The following is a 16446-nucleotide window of genomic DNA, read 5'->3' as shown; positions in this document are numbered from 1 at the left end:
AAAGCATAAATAGGAGATCATAAGTCTATTAACCTATGAGTCTAGTCTTCACCACAGAACGGGAACCCGTGAGAGATATCTTGCTTTTTTTGAGAGCCAGATGAGATAGGTAGCAAAATAAAAAAGATAAAAAAATAAAAACTAGAAAGAGCCCCAACTCGGTTGGGTTGAGTCAAGTTCTCAAACCAAGATTTCAGTCTGATTGAGAAGTCAATGCAAACCATGGTATAAAAGGCATTCTAACTTGATCCTTGACTTGATCTCGCTCAGACCGAGCCATTTCACCTCTGGTCTCAATCTCGTGAGATATAGCCATTTCATTCCTTTTCTGTTGCTGAGTTGTCAGATTTTCATTTTCTTTTTTGCTGGATTTATGCTTTACAAGCCATTGCAGCTGATGGAGCTGGTGCAACTGCTTAGAAGTTAGCACATCTGGGCAATTTTGGCATCATGTGGAACATGCAACAACATATATGAACTTTGAACATGTGTACTGTATAAACAAACTTATTGAATATTATTGTATTAGTTAAGGGCTTTGTATGAAGTATATAATGTATAAAATTGGACAAAGAATTTGTTGGCCCAAGGCATGGTGCTGCCCAAGACTTGCCCAAGGCATATAGGCTTTTCCTTTAGCATAGGGTTTCCAAGTTAGGGTTAAAAATGGAACTCTCATTTACACCTGTTCTTTAATAAATCTGAGGGCACCACTGTTTCCAAAAGGCCTAAATAGGCTGGAGCAGCTGGACAACAACTTTTAAGCCAAGCAATACCATATACTCTTTGAGATGGCGTATTGCATCCCCCCCATCCCACGCAAAAAAAAAAAAAAAAAAAAAAAAAAAGGAAACTACAATATCTTGCCAGGATCTCACCAAGGTCTCAGCCCAACCCACTATTCGAAGGGTTGAGATTGCCCTTGGGCTAAAGTTTTTGATCTATGGTCTTCAGTCTTCACAACTATAGTGCTGTTGAAGCTTGATGAAGATGTTGACACTTGGGTCCAAAACACTTTAAGTTTCTTAAAAATCATAGTTGGAAAGAAGTCACCTAGGCATCAATGCACCTTTTATTGGAAGGGCATCTTCTTGGTGCCATATGGATTTTTCTCTCTCTATCGCCTTTGGTCGCCAGGTGCCATGACAACTATGTTAGAAGTTCTCTGATGCAAGATTTCTACCAAATGATCACTGTTGGAGATATACTGTTGTTGCTCGAAGTTCAGTGATCTATGCATTCTTAGCTTCTCAAGTATTTAATACTCCTGAGAAGGTAACTAAAAAGACCTTTATTGTCCGAGTATTTCTCTCAATGGAATGGTAGTGAAGCATCCAACCAAAGATGGACCTGCAACTCATTATTCCTTGCAAATTGCAAGGTCCTCAGGATTTCCCTTCTGCCTATCTCTCCTGGTTAAGGATGTTATGGCTTGCTTTTGCAACTTTGAATGAATGTCAGGTTCTCATGTCAATCATCAGAAATACCACTTGTTCTTGGCTGCTGCTGTTGCTGAGGTTGATAAGTGCAGTCTGAAGGACAAGACAAGTTCTCCTTAGGTTGTCTGCTACTCAATTATTTGGGCCTACCCTTGACCCCCTCTGAGCTGTTTCCTCACTACTATTCCCCCATCTTGATCTTGTGTAGAAGAGGCTTTAATAATGGAAGGGCAAGTTATGTTCCTACGTCTAAGTTGGCTTGTACCGATTAGATCTGTACTCCTTATCCCTTCATATTCATTCTTTTTGGGTATTCCTGGGATTAGGGAAGAGAATAAAGTCCCCAACATGCACCTTCCTCTTGAAAGGTTGTGACACTACCAACTTCCTCTACCCTGTCATTTGGGCTTTTCATTTGTGTTTCCCAAAAGATAAGGATGGCTTTGGTATGCTTGACACTTAAGATTCTATCCATCTGGCTGCCAAGAAGAAAAGCATCTGTGTTGACTTGAGTCCTGCTATAGGATCCTTTGAAATGACTCCATTTGGACTGCCTCCTCTTCTTTGGATTCATTTGCAGTTAGAAGAAAGGTCCTGAAATCAAGTTCCTGGCTTCTGGGGTAATTGAATTACTTATTGCTAATGGAGCAGCCAGTCATCTTTGGTTGGACCACTGACAACCCTGGTGAATCCTCATCCACTAGGTGAGAGATCCAGCATACTGGGTCAACAGTCTGGCCATGTTTTTGAGCATTGTCTGCTTTGATGGTTAGGCCCTTTTGTTTTTCCCCTTCCTCCAGTTGGCTGTCTCATTTGCTATACTGACCATCTTAAAAGGCCTTGAGGGAGTGGAGGTACTGTTATTCGGTCAATTTCTTCCTGGGTCTATTCAGCCCCAAGTCTGCTTGGTACCTCATCCAGGCTAGGATATTGGTGGATTCTTGCCCTTGGTGCAATTTTCATTTTTTGGTTCAATAAGCAAATTCCCTTCGACAACTTCACTCTCTGGAGGATCTTTAGCTATTCATTCCCAATGCAGTCTTTCTTTATTTATATATATATATATATATATATATATATATATATATATATATATATATATATATATATATATATATATATATATATATATATATATATATATATATATATATATATATATATTCTTCTTGTATGTGTTGCCTGGGTTGGAATTCCCTTAATATGTATTGTTCTTTGGTTACCCTTTCTCCTCTGTTTGAATTTTGAAAAGTGCTTCTTGCTGAATTTTGGTCTCAAAGTAGGAGGATCCTACCATTTTGTATAGAATGGAATTGAGTGGATATGTTCTTTGTTAATGACTCTAGTTGTGATGCAGTAAGTAATTTGGCCTTTGGCACCACCATTTAACCATATCTTGACGGAGCTCAATCTCAGAAGATGGTCTTCCTAGTCCGAATCATTCCTGAAAATTTGAGATACCATCTATTTCTACATTATAAGCAAGTTATCTATGGTCTCCCATTGCATCAACTTGCCAAGGAATGAGGAGGAGGTTGTTGATTCCTGAGTCTTTCCCTTCTCTTTGTACCCACCCAGTGCAATGGATCACCCATTACACACATTTCTTTGAAGGGTTAAGAACTGATTTGAGTTGGCAACATGGCTGTTATGATGAACAATGATGTACATGCAATATGTTGAAACCCCTCAATGTTAAATTCAGTGAGGGGAATAAAAAAGAGAACAGAAGAAAAGACATGGACATTATTATGGTTCTAATTTCTTTTCCAACCTTTTTGGTGTTTGGGTGTTTTCATATTTTCTAACCATTTTGATGTTAATCCAGTAGTGACGATTATGTTTTTGTATTACAGTTCAACAGTATGATGGTACTTAGTGCAGTCAAGTGTTTAGAACTCTAGATCTATAACAGGATCTACTTGGCCAGTCCTATCTGTTTTGGCCCCGTTTTGAAGGAAAACCTGGGTTATCTCACAGTCAATGCAGCTGACTTAATCCAGACACCTGGGGCATTAGAATTAGTGGTTAGGTTGAGATGTGGAGGCTAAAGTAGTCATTTTGGCCTTTTAGTAGAGAAGAGATCCACTTGGTCAGTCACATCTGAAATTCGTGGAACAACACAAATATATGGTCCACCATGTGTCCCCCACAAACTGCAACTGAACATCTTTCATATTGTTCAACCGTATTTTCTTGCGTGGTGAAATATGTGTTTACATATACTTACCACAGTTGTCATGGTGCCTAGGCAATCCAAATCAATGAAGAGAGTAAAAAATCCAAGGTGAGTAAGGTGTCCATGATTCCCACCTAGGTGACCAAGGTGCCCACATTGGTCATGGCAACACATTGATGACTGTGATACTTACCATATGAGGTTGCAAAATTCTAGCACCAACTGCCAAACAAGGAGCCTATGGTTCATTTGCAGTGCTCTAAGCTGTTGGAGAAGTTTTTCAGGGGACCTGAAATTTGACAGTTTGTTCGTTGCATTGCTACTTGGACTGATATTGGCATAGAACAGTTTCAGCAAGAGTCTTTAGCTATCCTCCTCTTGATGTAGGTGGTGGGATTTTTAATTTTTTGGGTTGAGATATCGATCATGTAATGAGGATTTTCTTGTAATTTGTTGCATATATGGGTCAATATATGAGTCAGTTTGTGGTAGTTGGCTTTGTCATTCTTGTCATTCTTGCTATTCGCCTTTCCTTTAATTACTTTTATAACACTGTATTTGGTGTGTCTTAGTACCAGTTTCATTTATATATATAATAGATAGATAGATAACTTGACTGATCATAATCCAATTACAGCTTTCAGAAGTGCCAGACTGGACGTTCATAAGAGGAAAGCAGGGTCAAATAGCCTTTTTGTTTGGCATTGATGATCACTGGGGTCCATTGACGATGTTTGAAGAGGTAAGCACTATATTTTGTCATATCTTGCCAGGGTATAGGTTCCAACATACAATTTGCATATCAACTGGAATGGAAAGTCATCTAGACCAAGAATAGACAGATCCATTCTCCCTGATGCTCTCCCCTGACATGCCAATGGTTATTTCTGCATCTCATAAACGAAAAACTAGGTTATCACCTCCCATTCTGAATTATAGTGATAATTATGGTAAAATTAGGGCCAATTTTACAATGATTTAACAATTATATTGCTCTATTTCTTCATCCTTTAACCAGCTTTTGGTCTAACATACTCAGCTTTAGATTGAATGGTTGGTTTTAGTGAACAAGTATCTGTAAGTACTCCATTATCATTATAATGTTATGTGTTGCTACAGTTTTTTGACAAGCTTGAGCAATGCACAAGCTTTTGCAACTGAGGCAAGTCATAATTTTAGTAAATTTCATGAAGTGTTTGACCATGGAAACATACTTGACTATCTTCCTTTCAGATGTTTGATATACTTAAATACCCAAAATTGAACTAATTGGTCACCACCTTGACAAGATAGCAAAGAGAAGAATACTTATTAGATTATCCCAGCCAACCAATCACACTGCGCTTGTGAACAAGGGAGGAATATATGTAAGCCATCTCCTGGACAAGATAGCAAAGAGAAGAAATACTTGATTATCCCAACCGTCCAATTACACTCCAATGTGTATCTGTCAATTTGTGAACAAGCGAAGTATAAATTCCGATTTTTCACCAACCGAATAAATAACATTTTCTAGTACATTGTATTCTCTTTAATTTGATGTGTGTATTGAAGTGAAGCATGAAACTGATAAGTTGGAAAGTTAGCAAGTTAGGTAGATCACAAATATCCAAGGTAGCTTAACTGTATCTTAAATAGGTGATGAGAAAAGAAAATTTTGTTTCATCATGTACAAAGGGGCCATGTAGAGGTTGTATGGTAACACATCCGTTCACCCCCTCCCGGGTGGTTTTTAGCTTAGGCACAGTTTTTTTGTGTGTGCTGTTCTTGAAATTATGTATGGCTATACTGAGGAAATAAAGCATTTTTGTGACCAAGACAAAATGAAAACTTGTATGGTTCACAATAAACAGACATGTTTTAATTTTAAAAATGACCTAACAACGACTTTCTGTTCTTGCTGAAATTAAATTTCTATGAAATAATTTCATAGAATAGAAGAAATGGGAAAACTTTCTTGAGAACTTGAGATGGTTGAATGTTACGTGAATTCTGATCAAATAAGACTTCCAAGTTGAACCCACCTGAGAACTCAAATATTCTGTCTTATTAGCAAGATTTCTCACCTCAATCTAGATCCCTGTCAATATTTTCAAGCGTAGTGCTTTGAACTAGAAAAAAATGAGTGTTAAATTTTAAAAGTTTCTCACTCTCTTATGCATGGCCAATGATATATTGCATTTTCTCTTTCATCGTAGGTCCAGATTCTTGGTTGCACATACTCTTTCATAACTGAGATAATTCTGGTTACATTAACTCTGATTTCTTGATTTTCATCCCTACTCATTCGGACAAAAATTAATGATGTTGCACGTGTTTGTTAGCAAATCAGAAATATTTTTGACATATCCCTTCGAGTGTAGCAATGACAAGATCAGTTTGTGGGGTGCCTACAGTCTGCCCCCAAAGAATCCATGGAGGAGACATTTATTTCAACAAAGGAGCAACCTGACTGTTAATGAATTTCTTGGACGTCCATACTTTTTCTAATCCTCTTAAAATCATTCCACTTGAAACTGCGGCATAAATAGAGTGTAGAAATCTAGTACATCATGCAAGCTAATAAAGTAAAACAATGGCAAAAGGAGGAGATGAATTTACTACAATGGTGTCAAACCAGAAAAGCCCCAAAATCACCTCCTTGCCAGTTAGTAGAGGGAACATGGAAAAGACAACTGCATACTTTTACATGATTGTACACTAAAAGCATTTGCCCAAAAAAAAAAAAGAATCTAATCATAATCTTGGCAATTGCAGGCGAGAACAGGAAACGAGGCACCAAGGGAAGAACGAAGGGGGCAACCGGATGAGGAGGGCCAGGGTTTGAGTGAGGTGGCCGGGGCCCGCGGGCCCAGGGGGGGGGCCCCGGGGGTCGAAAAGAACTTGCAGCAGTTTTAATCTGATTAAGCATGCAGATAAAGACAATTAAAACAGAGGAAGAACAATCAGTCCTAACTAATGACATAACTAAACAAGAGTAAAAAAAGGGAAACAGAGGGATAGGGATCATGGCATCGTAACCCCAAATTAAGTGCAAGATTATCAAGAAACCTAAAACAGAACAATTTCTGAGACTCAATAAATTTACCTGCTGGTCTGGCTGCAAAACAGTGGTTAGAAAACGACAAAGGAACAAAAAAAGAAAGTAATGAATTTCTGGGTAATGAGGAAAACACAAGAAAGGAAAATTATAGCAAGGTTGTTGTACAGGAAAGTTGGAAGAAAGAAGAAAAGAAACAAAGAAATAAGAAAATAATGCAGTAGTGAGGTCTGGCAGACAGAATAGAAGAGAAAGAAAAGGAATAAAGAACCGAAAGAAGATAGAAAGCAAGAAGAAAGAAGGCAGTAGAGATGCGGGACAGAAGAAGGGAGAGGAACCTGTTCATGCAAGAGAGGGAGAAGAGAAGAGAAGAGAAGGACAGAGAAGAAGAAAACCTACTGAGTGAGAGAGAAGAGAAGAGAAGAAGAAAACTTACCGAGTGAGAGAGAATGAGAGCTTTGCGCAAGAAAGAGAAGCCTTTTTTTTTTCATCCATTCATTGCCAATCGGTACTCCAATGCGATGGAAGATTTCACATTGCTATGGGGAAACAAATGTGGCTGCTGATTTGGGATCAGGCAAAAGAGACCGAAGAAAGGGAAGGGAACGAGGAATAAGGAGAACAGAGAGAGGAAAAGATAATTCTCACAGGAACAGGGCATTCCGAAAGAGAAAACAAGGCCCATAGGAACCCGACCCAACAGATCAGCCCCCGGACGGACGCCCAGAGGAAAACCCAAGGGCGGAGGCCGCCACACGGGGCCGAACACAACCAGAAGGACCCGCAGCCCGGCGCCGGCCGGGGCACAACAGCCTCCCGGAAGGAAACCTGTCCCAAGGTAGGAGAGGAAACCGCTGGGGAGATCAAAGGCGACCAAGCACCCAAGGGAAGCCCCACAAACAGAAGGACGAGGGGGGGGAAGGGCGGCACAAAAAGCCGGAGCGGGGGAGGAGGCAAAAGGAACGGAGAGGAACGAGGAGGCGCAGGGCGTAAGCAGGAAAGGAAACACGGGATGGATCAGCAGAGGAGGAAGCAACAGGCGAGAAGGCTCAAACGGAAGGACGAAGACGGAGAAGGGGGAAGCGCGCCGGGAGATGGCGATAGGGGGCACAGGCCCAACCCCACGGATAAGACAACGGCGCGGGCGAAGGCAACGAGGGGGGATAAGGGCAAAAGTAGAACACCAGATAAGGACCCATGGCGCAGGAGTGCCGGAGAAACGAAGATAGATGGTGGGGGAAGAGGAAGGGGAACAGAAGGAGGGGAGGAAACCAAAAGACGGAAGCGCCCAGGGGGGGAGGACAAGACGAAAACATCCAGGAGCGATCAAAACCCGGACCACGATGGGGGGATAGGCGTAAGGAAGAGTTCGAGACGGGGAGTCCTGAAATCGCTCAGAAAATAGGACCGAGAGGGGGGAGCAGCGTTGAAGATCCGAAACGAAAACGCAATTTGTGGGCGTAGTGAGGAGGGAGAGCGACGAAAGGGATTTGACAAGCGATCTATCACCACAAAAGAACCTCCCGAACGCAAACGAAGAAACCATCGAAATATCCTCCCAACGAAGGAATTGGAAGGGGAGAACCGCGGGGTGGGCATGAGTGTCGTTTGCAGCATGAACATGGGCCACAAAACTCACATCGGAATGCCTTCAGGTGAAGTAGCGAAATTCTTTCAGCGGGAAGAAAGGAGTGCCACCGAGAGGTGGAGAAATTCTGTAACAAAATGCTCTTAAAGGAAGAATCATCGGAAGACAAGATTTGATGAAAGAGGACAGGAGGATACCCGAACCCTCCACCCGACGAAGAGGAGACGAGACCGATCGCAGATCCCGTAGGAATGTCGGAGTAGGTGTGGTGATTGTTAAGGCAAGAATTCTGATCTAGCATACGGGAAAGAGAACGAGCGATTTTCCTTCGGCCGGAGATAATTTCAAAATGAACCCTAATAATTCACCAACCAAACGTTGTTGGGGTTTGGATAACCGAGTCGAGAGTTGCGAAACGGATCGGGAGGATGTAGAATCTCGCAGAAGTATGGCCATCGTGCGACGGATTGTGTGATGGCTAACATTTCTCGGTGTATGTAGAAGCTGTGCTCTCGCAGACAACTTCGGCTAAAGAACGGATCGGATGGCCCTCGAGTGAGTACGGCGCGATCTCCGAGCCGAGGCATCCGCTCCACGGAAAGGGGCTGAAGTCGCAGGCCAATATTGGAGCGGATCAATCGGCGTGCAGCTGAGAAACGCTCTCGGCGGCCGGGGTCCGGATGAACCGCCTGCGAGAAGTCTGAGAGAGGCGAAGCAATGCTCTCATAGTTCCTTACAAACCTCCTATAATATCCTGTAAGTCCCAAAAAGCCCCTAACTTCTCGCATGTTTTTTGGTATGGGCCACGCCAACACGGATTTTATTTTCTCTTGGTCCATTTCTAAACCAGATGCAGATACTACATGTCCCAAGTATTCAATCTTCTCTTGGCCGAATGTGCACTTGCTCAGCTTTGCAAATAAGTTGTGGGCCTGGAGAGTTTGCAATACCACCTCTAAATCTGCATATGTTGGGCCCAAGTTGGGCTGTATACTAGCAAGTCATCAAAGAATATCAGAATAAATTTGCGAAGATGGGCTTTAAATACCATGTTCATCATGGCCTGAATGTACTTGGTGCGTTAGTTAGCCCAAAGGGCATTACCAAAAATTCATAGTGGCCCTCATGTGTTCGGAACGCAGTTTTGTGCACGTCTTCCAGCTTGACCCGTATTTGGTGATACCCGAAGTGTAAATCAAGCTTAGAAAAATAACGGGCTCCATGTAACTCATCAAAAAGCTCATCTATCGTGGGTATGGGAAATCGGTCCTTGATTGTGATGGAGTTCAAGGCCGATAGTCCACACAAAATCGCCATGTTCCGTCCTTCTTTTTGACCAATAACACGGGTGAAGAAAATGGACTAACACTCGGCCTTATGATGCCATTAGTGAGCATCAAGCTGACCTGCTTCTCAATTTCCTCCTTTTAAAAGTGAGGATACCGGTAGGGCCTCACATTAACCGGCTGAGCCCCACTTTGTAGGTGAATCGAGTGATCTTGCTCACGGAGTGGAGGAAGGCCCATGGGCTCCATAAACACTCTATCATACTCCCTCAACAAAGCTGTAATTTCAGGTTGCTCAGTATGGGCTTTCGGTTCCAATTCTGGGCTGAGAAAATCCATTTCCAACTTGTATATGGTTAGATATTCATGGGCCTCTGGCATTCTCCTTAGCCCACAAAAATCCATGGGAAGTGGGCTAGGATTGAGCTCACCCACAATCTTTATGGTTTGGCCCATACTTTCAAATTGGAGTGTTAACTGACTATAATCGAAGACCAACGGGCCTAGCGTGGACAGCCATTGGACTCTAAGTATAATGTCAGCCCCAAATACAGGTATCACATAAGCATCAATAGAAATAGAGTAATTTTGTACCTTCAATGGTAGTTTACGAACTTGCCCCTCACATTTCAATTTATTTCCATCACCAACCCGAACCGTCACGGCCGCTGCTGGCTCTACCGTCAATCCCGTGTTGAGCGACTCGCTCGAATAAAATATGGGACTCCACATCGACAAGCACGACCGATCGACCTCCTACCTTCCCTGTAAATCTCAGAGTAGTAGTACTATTCGATCCTACTAAAGAGTGATAGGAGAGTCACGCGATCTCAACCTCCTCCCGAGGCTCGACGAGGTCCCGCGGGTTGTCATCGATACCGGAGGATCGCCTGGTCAAATTCCAGCCAAAGTAGTTGCCGGGCACACCGATGCCCAAGGACGAATCTCATCGCAGAGTAGCAAAGCCCTTCCCTTCGCTGCATCTCCACAGGGGTAAGTCGGATCGGAACCGGGATGAGGTGGGGTCGGGGTTGAAGATGGGAGTGCAGTGGCCGTGGTGGTAATGGAGCAAGGGAGGACGTGAAGTGTCATCATCACTCGAGGTGGTCCTTTCCTTGCTCGCTACACTCTCATACAATCGAGCCATTCCACCCCGGTGCATATCCAAGGGTCGTGAGCAAATACCTCACTACGGATTTGCCGAGCCCCAAACAAACAGACTGAAGAAACGATGGAGATACCCCACGAGTAACCAACCGAATGGGCGGTATCAGCACCGCCAGGGTTAGTCGCAAATTCGCAGGATCCTCGAAGGGCGAAGGACCGAATCATAGTAAGAGCGGTGAATCGCCCAGATCTAATCAATCCGGCGCTTCCACAGCGGTACCGGGCCGAGCGACACTCTCCATGTGGAAAGAGGTGACCAATAGCGATTGTCTCGGTTGAATGATATTCGAAGAAATTCTCCGCCGGAAGAGCCACCCCGCTGGATCGTCCACAAAGCTGGAAATCGATCTGGTGCGGGTTGATTCCTCCATGATGGGGGAGTCGCCAATGAGACAGAGGAGTAGGTGCATAACTCGGCGTGATGTTTGGTCAACACCCCAAGGCGACCGTCCACGCGTAAGTCGATGACCGCCAAGGTTCCGTCACTAGTGATCTTCGCCCCAACGGCCGCAGAGCGCCAAGTCCTCCGTGCCCTGAGTGCGCGAGCGCTGAGGGCCACGGACCGGCCGCCAGGATCCGGCAGTCGACCAAGTAGTGATGCAATTATATTGAGACTTCTGAAGAATAGGGAAGGGAAACAGAGGAATTTTAAGGAGAACAGAGAGTTTTAGAGGATAAGGGAATAGATAATTCTACTAGGGTCATTCCAAAGAGAATTATACAAGGCCCATATTCGGTATACCTTATCCCAATCATTGATTCACTTCCGGGACGCATATTACCGCCCAGATGGAATAATCCTTCAAGTGTGTTGGAGGCCTGCTCAAACGCTGTGGTCTTCTAGAACATTCAACTTCAGTAATGTCTTTGTTACCCTTGTTCAGCCCTTGTGTTTCTTGTCTCGGCTCACTAGGGTTCACAACAGATTTCCTAGCTAGATTATCAGCAAGGTCCACATCCTCAGAAGTTGATACACAGTGGTCTAGTTTAATGAGAAGAAAACTCCAATGGGAGGCCTCTGATTGTCCTAGATATCGCTTTTAGATCTTCATTTGTTTGCTGTAGTTGCTGCTAGTGGAGTTACTCTTTCTCCCTGGTTTTCTTATATCATTAATGAGTGTGGTGCCAGTGAGGTTAGGTGTTTTGGGTGCAGCTAATATTGTGGGTCGAGTGGTTTGGTTCCTTAAATCAGAGAGCAATTGTAACTCTTTTTCGCTTTAATACGGATGACTTTTTAGCAGAAAAAAAAAATCCATTCTCCAATACAAGGCTTTAAATAACTTGAAAAAAATAAAATAAAATAATCCCTCCCAACCCTACAACAATTCCCATGAAAAACCCTAAATAATTCTCTACCCTAGATCTAATATGTAGGGGCAAAATTGGAAACCCCAAACAAAATAAAAAAATCTAACCCATGGGCTAAATATACCCGTGGATCAACCCAACCCAAAATTGGATGAACAGTATCCATGCCCAACCCACAAGGACTCACAAACATAACAAAAGAAAAATCTATAGCAAACCAATACCCAACCCACTGGGACTCAAGAAAAGAAAATAACAAACAACCTATGGGCAGTGCTCCTTGTCAAACCTTAGGACTCTAGCAATCTGATAGCCTCCAAAGTCGTCATCCATCCACATGGATGCTATCGTGGGATGATCTCTACGCCAACACTACTGGTAGTCTGGAAACTATTGACTGATGTCCTCATCAATTTCTCATCCTAAATTTGAAGACTCTTAAAAGAATTAATCGTTGGAGATTGAAGAATTGATCATCGATTTCAGGAGAGATTGAGAAACATAATCAAATTGAAAAAAATGAAGGAAACAAATGTGTGTTGCTTTGTTGCCTCTTCATAACTGATAACACTCGTCACTGACTTTTGGCTGCTTGACTTCAAGGATTTCCGAGAGGTTCTCTATAGACTGATTGAGGGAGCCAATGTATCTGAAAAAAAGATAGAACAAATTACAACTGAAAATTGATTAGGTCGAAGCCAAGCTATGTTCAAGGAGCAAGAAGAAAATGTTCAAATACAGAAAACCAAAACCAGAACTATGAGGTGAAAACCTTGGTGCCGTAGGACAAAAGAATAACTTCTGCAATGAAGACAGGAAGAATTAAAAATGAGAATGCTAGACTTGAAGGAGGAGAAGGTTGCATCACCGTCCTCAATGGCAGCGGTAATTGTTTCATTTTCTTGTTCAGATTCAATGCAAAGACTTGAGGTTCAAAGAGATGTAATGTTTTCAATGTAAAGGATGACAATGCCCTTTATGACTTAAGTGATCCTCTTGTGGCGTTGCCTTTCAGAAAGAATTGTTTTTCTCTTAAAAAACACCAATATGGTGTTTCTAAAATGGGGCTTAAAAGTGCGTTCAAAGTCCGATCGTTTCAAAAAAGCTTTGTTAAGCATGGTGGGAGATCTCGCGAGATATCTCGATTTTTCAAAGAAGTGAGACGAGATGGAGATCGAGAGCAAAGAGTTGGGATATCTCACTCGAGATCTAGCCATATCTCGGCTTGGATCTCGCCATATCTCGTTGGAACTCTCAAATTGCCCTTTTTTTTTTTGTGGATTTCAGCTAGATTTTCACTTGCAACTAGTATTAGCACATCTACAACATCGAAGGAAGATCAATCATTCTCTGCTTGTCTTATGAACTTATGATGTGATGACTTATATAAAGCTTCTAATGGTTGTATAATTTATCATTCTATTCTTGAAAATTGAGATTGTGATACTTATATGGATGGAATTTTGATGACATTTAGGTTAATTGATGAAGCTTCTAATGGTTGTATAATTTATCATTCTATTCTTGAAAATTGAGATTGTGATACTTATATGGATGGAATTTTGATGACATTTAGGTTAATTGATGCATTTGATCTTGCTTTTCATTTATATGCCTTAAAGGTTCTATATTACATGTTGTATAACCTTGCATTCCCTAATCCTACAATATTTCGGTTTTACACTATGGGTAGACTTGAAAATCATACTTTGGGTTGTTTTCTAACAAATCTAAGGCCTCCAATGTGTTCAAAAGGCCTTAAATAGGCTAAATACTAAGTTTCAGCCCAATTGGGACCCTAAAGCCCACCGAGATGAGCCACCAAGTTGACGCAAAAAAATCGCATATCTCGACCGAGATCTTGCCGAGATGGTCGAGATCTCGGGTTTTCAAGGTGGCGAGATCTCACTTGAGAGCAAGATCTTCTACCATGTTGTTAAGACATCAGTGTTGAGGGTTATAGTATGGAGGGGTATACTGTAGGGGGGTAAAGGAGCTGTAGGGTATCGAACCCAAATGACCAGGTGGCAACAAGGAGAAGGGGGTTCACTAGGGAGCAGCCACATTTCATGTGGGTACCTTTTTGAGAGTATGCCCTAGGTGGAAAGTAGTTAGTTAGGATCTTGGTTATATTAGAGGAAGGGGCTGAGGTAGGTGGTAGGCAAGAATTGAGTATTGGGAGGGTGAGCTATGCTGCAGGGAGAGGAACACTCTCAGGTTTGGAGCAAGTAGAGTAAGATTTGCAGGGTTTCTGGGGGAGATATTCTATGGCATATTGGCCTTAATTGAGAGTTAGTTGAAGTAATTCCCTTGTTCACAATCCCTGTTCATCCCATTTATTTGCAGCATATCTGAGTTGTGTGTGGATTGTGAGGTAGTTGCAGGTATGTTGCACTAGGAGAGGAGCTTGGTTGCCGGGTTCGATTGAGGGAGTAGCTGATGTTTCTAAAATGGGGCTTAAAAGTGTGTTCAAAGTCCGATTGTTTAGGAAAAAAAACACAAAAACGGACAGTAAAGCCCTACATGATTTCGACTTTTTGCTCCAAACACGGAGGTCACCAGGGGGTGGGGGGCTAGAAACATCCAAAAAGAACGTCAGCACAATGTTGGAGCTAGGAAGGAGAGCTTAATGGAGCCAAGACCAAAATATTTAGACATTCCTAGTAGGCTTAGCTAGGTAGTAGAGAACTTGGACGTTTAGGTTTGGCAGAAAGAGCAGAATGGCAGAGTAGTAACCTTGATTTGTAGGAAAAAGGTTTAAAATCCGAATGCTAATGGCAGGCAGGGTCATCTTATGACCCCAGGAGTTTCCAGAATCTGGAGACGTGGCTCATTGATTATCCCTGGAATTGAATACAATATTAGAAGCTTGCAACTGCCATATGTAAAGCCAAAACTCTGGTACAGACTCTCCCATGATAGTCTGCTATTTTACACTCATTTTTCCCTTGTAATATATTGGAAGACACACATAGACAGCATGGACTGGAATAGTTAAACCTCAATTCTTCCCCTGCAAACAATGTTCTTCTCTCTCTTCTTTCTTTTTTTTTTTTTTTTGGTTGCTGATCTTCTTTGTTCTTAGTAGATCTCCAAGGAAGCTCCAGACGTTGCTTTATCAATAGAGAGGGAGGGTCACACTCATTCTTTCTCTTGTACTGAGGCTGGGTCAATATGGGTCGCCCAACATGTGGTGAGACTGATCAAGCGTCAATGTCAAGATGCTAGTGGAAAGCAGTAAGGTAAAGGTTTCACTCTGTGCCATCATCACCTTTTTCAGAACCAAATGATATCCAGGTTCTTTCTTTGGTGATTCATCTCTAGTTCTTCATTTCCATCGGACAGGTAATGCTTAAAGACACCACATGTGAGTACATTGGTGCTGGATATGTTGTTATATGGAAACCATGTTTTCTGTCTTGACACATTCAGGGTGATTGATATGGATATATTCTAGACCGATGCAGAGATTTTTCTTAGAGGCCTTCTAAAATGGAAATTAAAATGTAGTAATTTCCAATGTAGAAGCTTCTGTATTTCTTTTAATAAAATTTTGGTGTTACAACATCCACATGGTTGATCACAAAAGGAACTAATTGACCAATGAGGAGAACACCCATAAGCTAAGTGGAAAGTTTCTACAATCTAGTTCTTACCTGTTCCTGAGGTTTGATGGGCCCTTGGTCCACAGACTCTAGTTCAGTTCAAGGTAATATTTTAATACATGTATCTTTGTTCTGCAGGAACCAACAATGAATTTGGTATTGTGGTTTGTTTTTCTGTTCTCTCATAGTGAACTAGGCATATGAAATAGCAAAAAAAGGAGGGGGGGTGTGGGAGGGAAATATATATATATATAAAACAAAAAACAATGCCTTTTTTGGTACAAGGGAGCTATTATGTATACCTCCGAGGAGCATGGTTCAAGATCTTGCTCTCAAGCGAGATCTTGCCCCTTCAAAAACTGAGGTCTTGACCGAGTTGGTGAGATCTCAGTCGAGATATGGTCTCTTTTTGGGGGCCAACTTGTTGGCCCATCTCGGTGGGTTTTAGGGTCCAGGTTGGGCTCAAACTTGGTAGTTAGCCTAATTTAGGCCTTTTGAATACATTGTGGTCTTGGATTTATGAGAAAACAATCCTAAGTATGAGTTCTAAGTCTACCCTAAGGGTGAAACAGAAATACTGTAGGATTGTGGAATGCAAGGTTATACAACTGCGTATAGAAACAAAACGAAGGATTGTGGATATGAAGAATGGCTTATACATGTATTTTCATGTCGAGACACCGTTTTAAGGCATATAAATGAAAAGCAAGTATATCAAATACATCAAATAACTTAAATGTCATCAAAATTCCATCCATATGAGCATCACAATCTCGACTTTCGAGAATAGAATAATACAATTATACAACCATTAGAAGTTCTATATAAGTCATA

At 42.1% G+C, this 16446-nt stretch overlaps 1 protein-coding gene across 4 annotated transcripts in view; it reads left to right on the top strand.

The window, feature by feature from the left end:
- Nucleotides 1-15825, top strand: part of LOC149007848 (alpha/beta-Hydrolases superfamily protein) — a 35745-nt gene extending 19920 nt beyond the window's left edge. For 2 of the 4 annotated variants that reach the window (XM_089164664.1, XM_089164662.1), the window contains 2 exons: nucleotides 4256-4360; nucleotides 15096-15825. In XM_089164664.1, coding sequence (XP_089020790.1) covers nucleotides 4256-4360; nucleotides 15096-15248 — 258 coding nt within the window. In that variant the 3' untranslated portion in view covers nucleotides 15249-15825. Of the gene's footprint in view, nucleotides 1-4255; nucleotides 4361-15092 lie in introns of all 4 variants that reach the window. The other 2 variants (XM_089164663.1, XM_089164665.1) reach the window with 2 other exon arrangements.
- The last annotated feature ends 621 nt before the right edge of the window (nucleotides 15826-16446 follow it).

The sequence above is a fragment of the Hakea prostrata genome, chromosome 8 (genome assembly GCF_041222555.1).
Source record: "Hakea prostrata isolate BN-2017 chromosome 8, UWA_Hpros_2, whole genome shotgun sequence".
NCBI classification, from domain to species: Eukaryota; Viridiplantae; Streptophyta; class Magnoliopsida; order Proteales; family Proteaceae; genus Hakea; species Hakea prostrata.
This window is presented reverse-complemented; position numbering and strand designations above follow the sequence as displayed.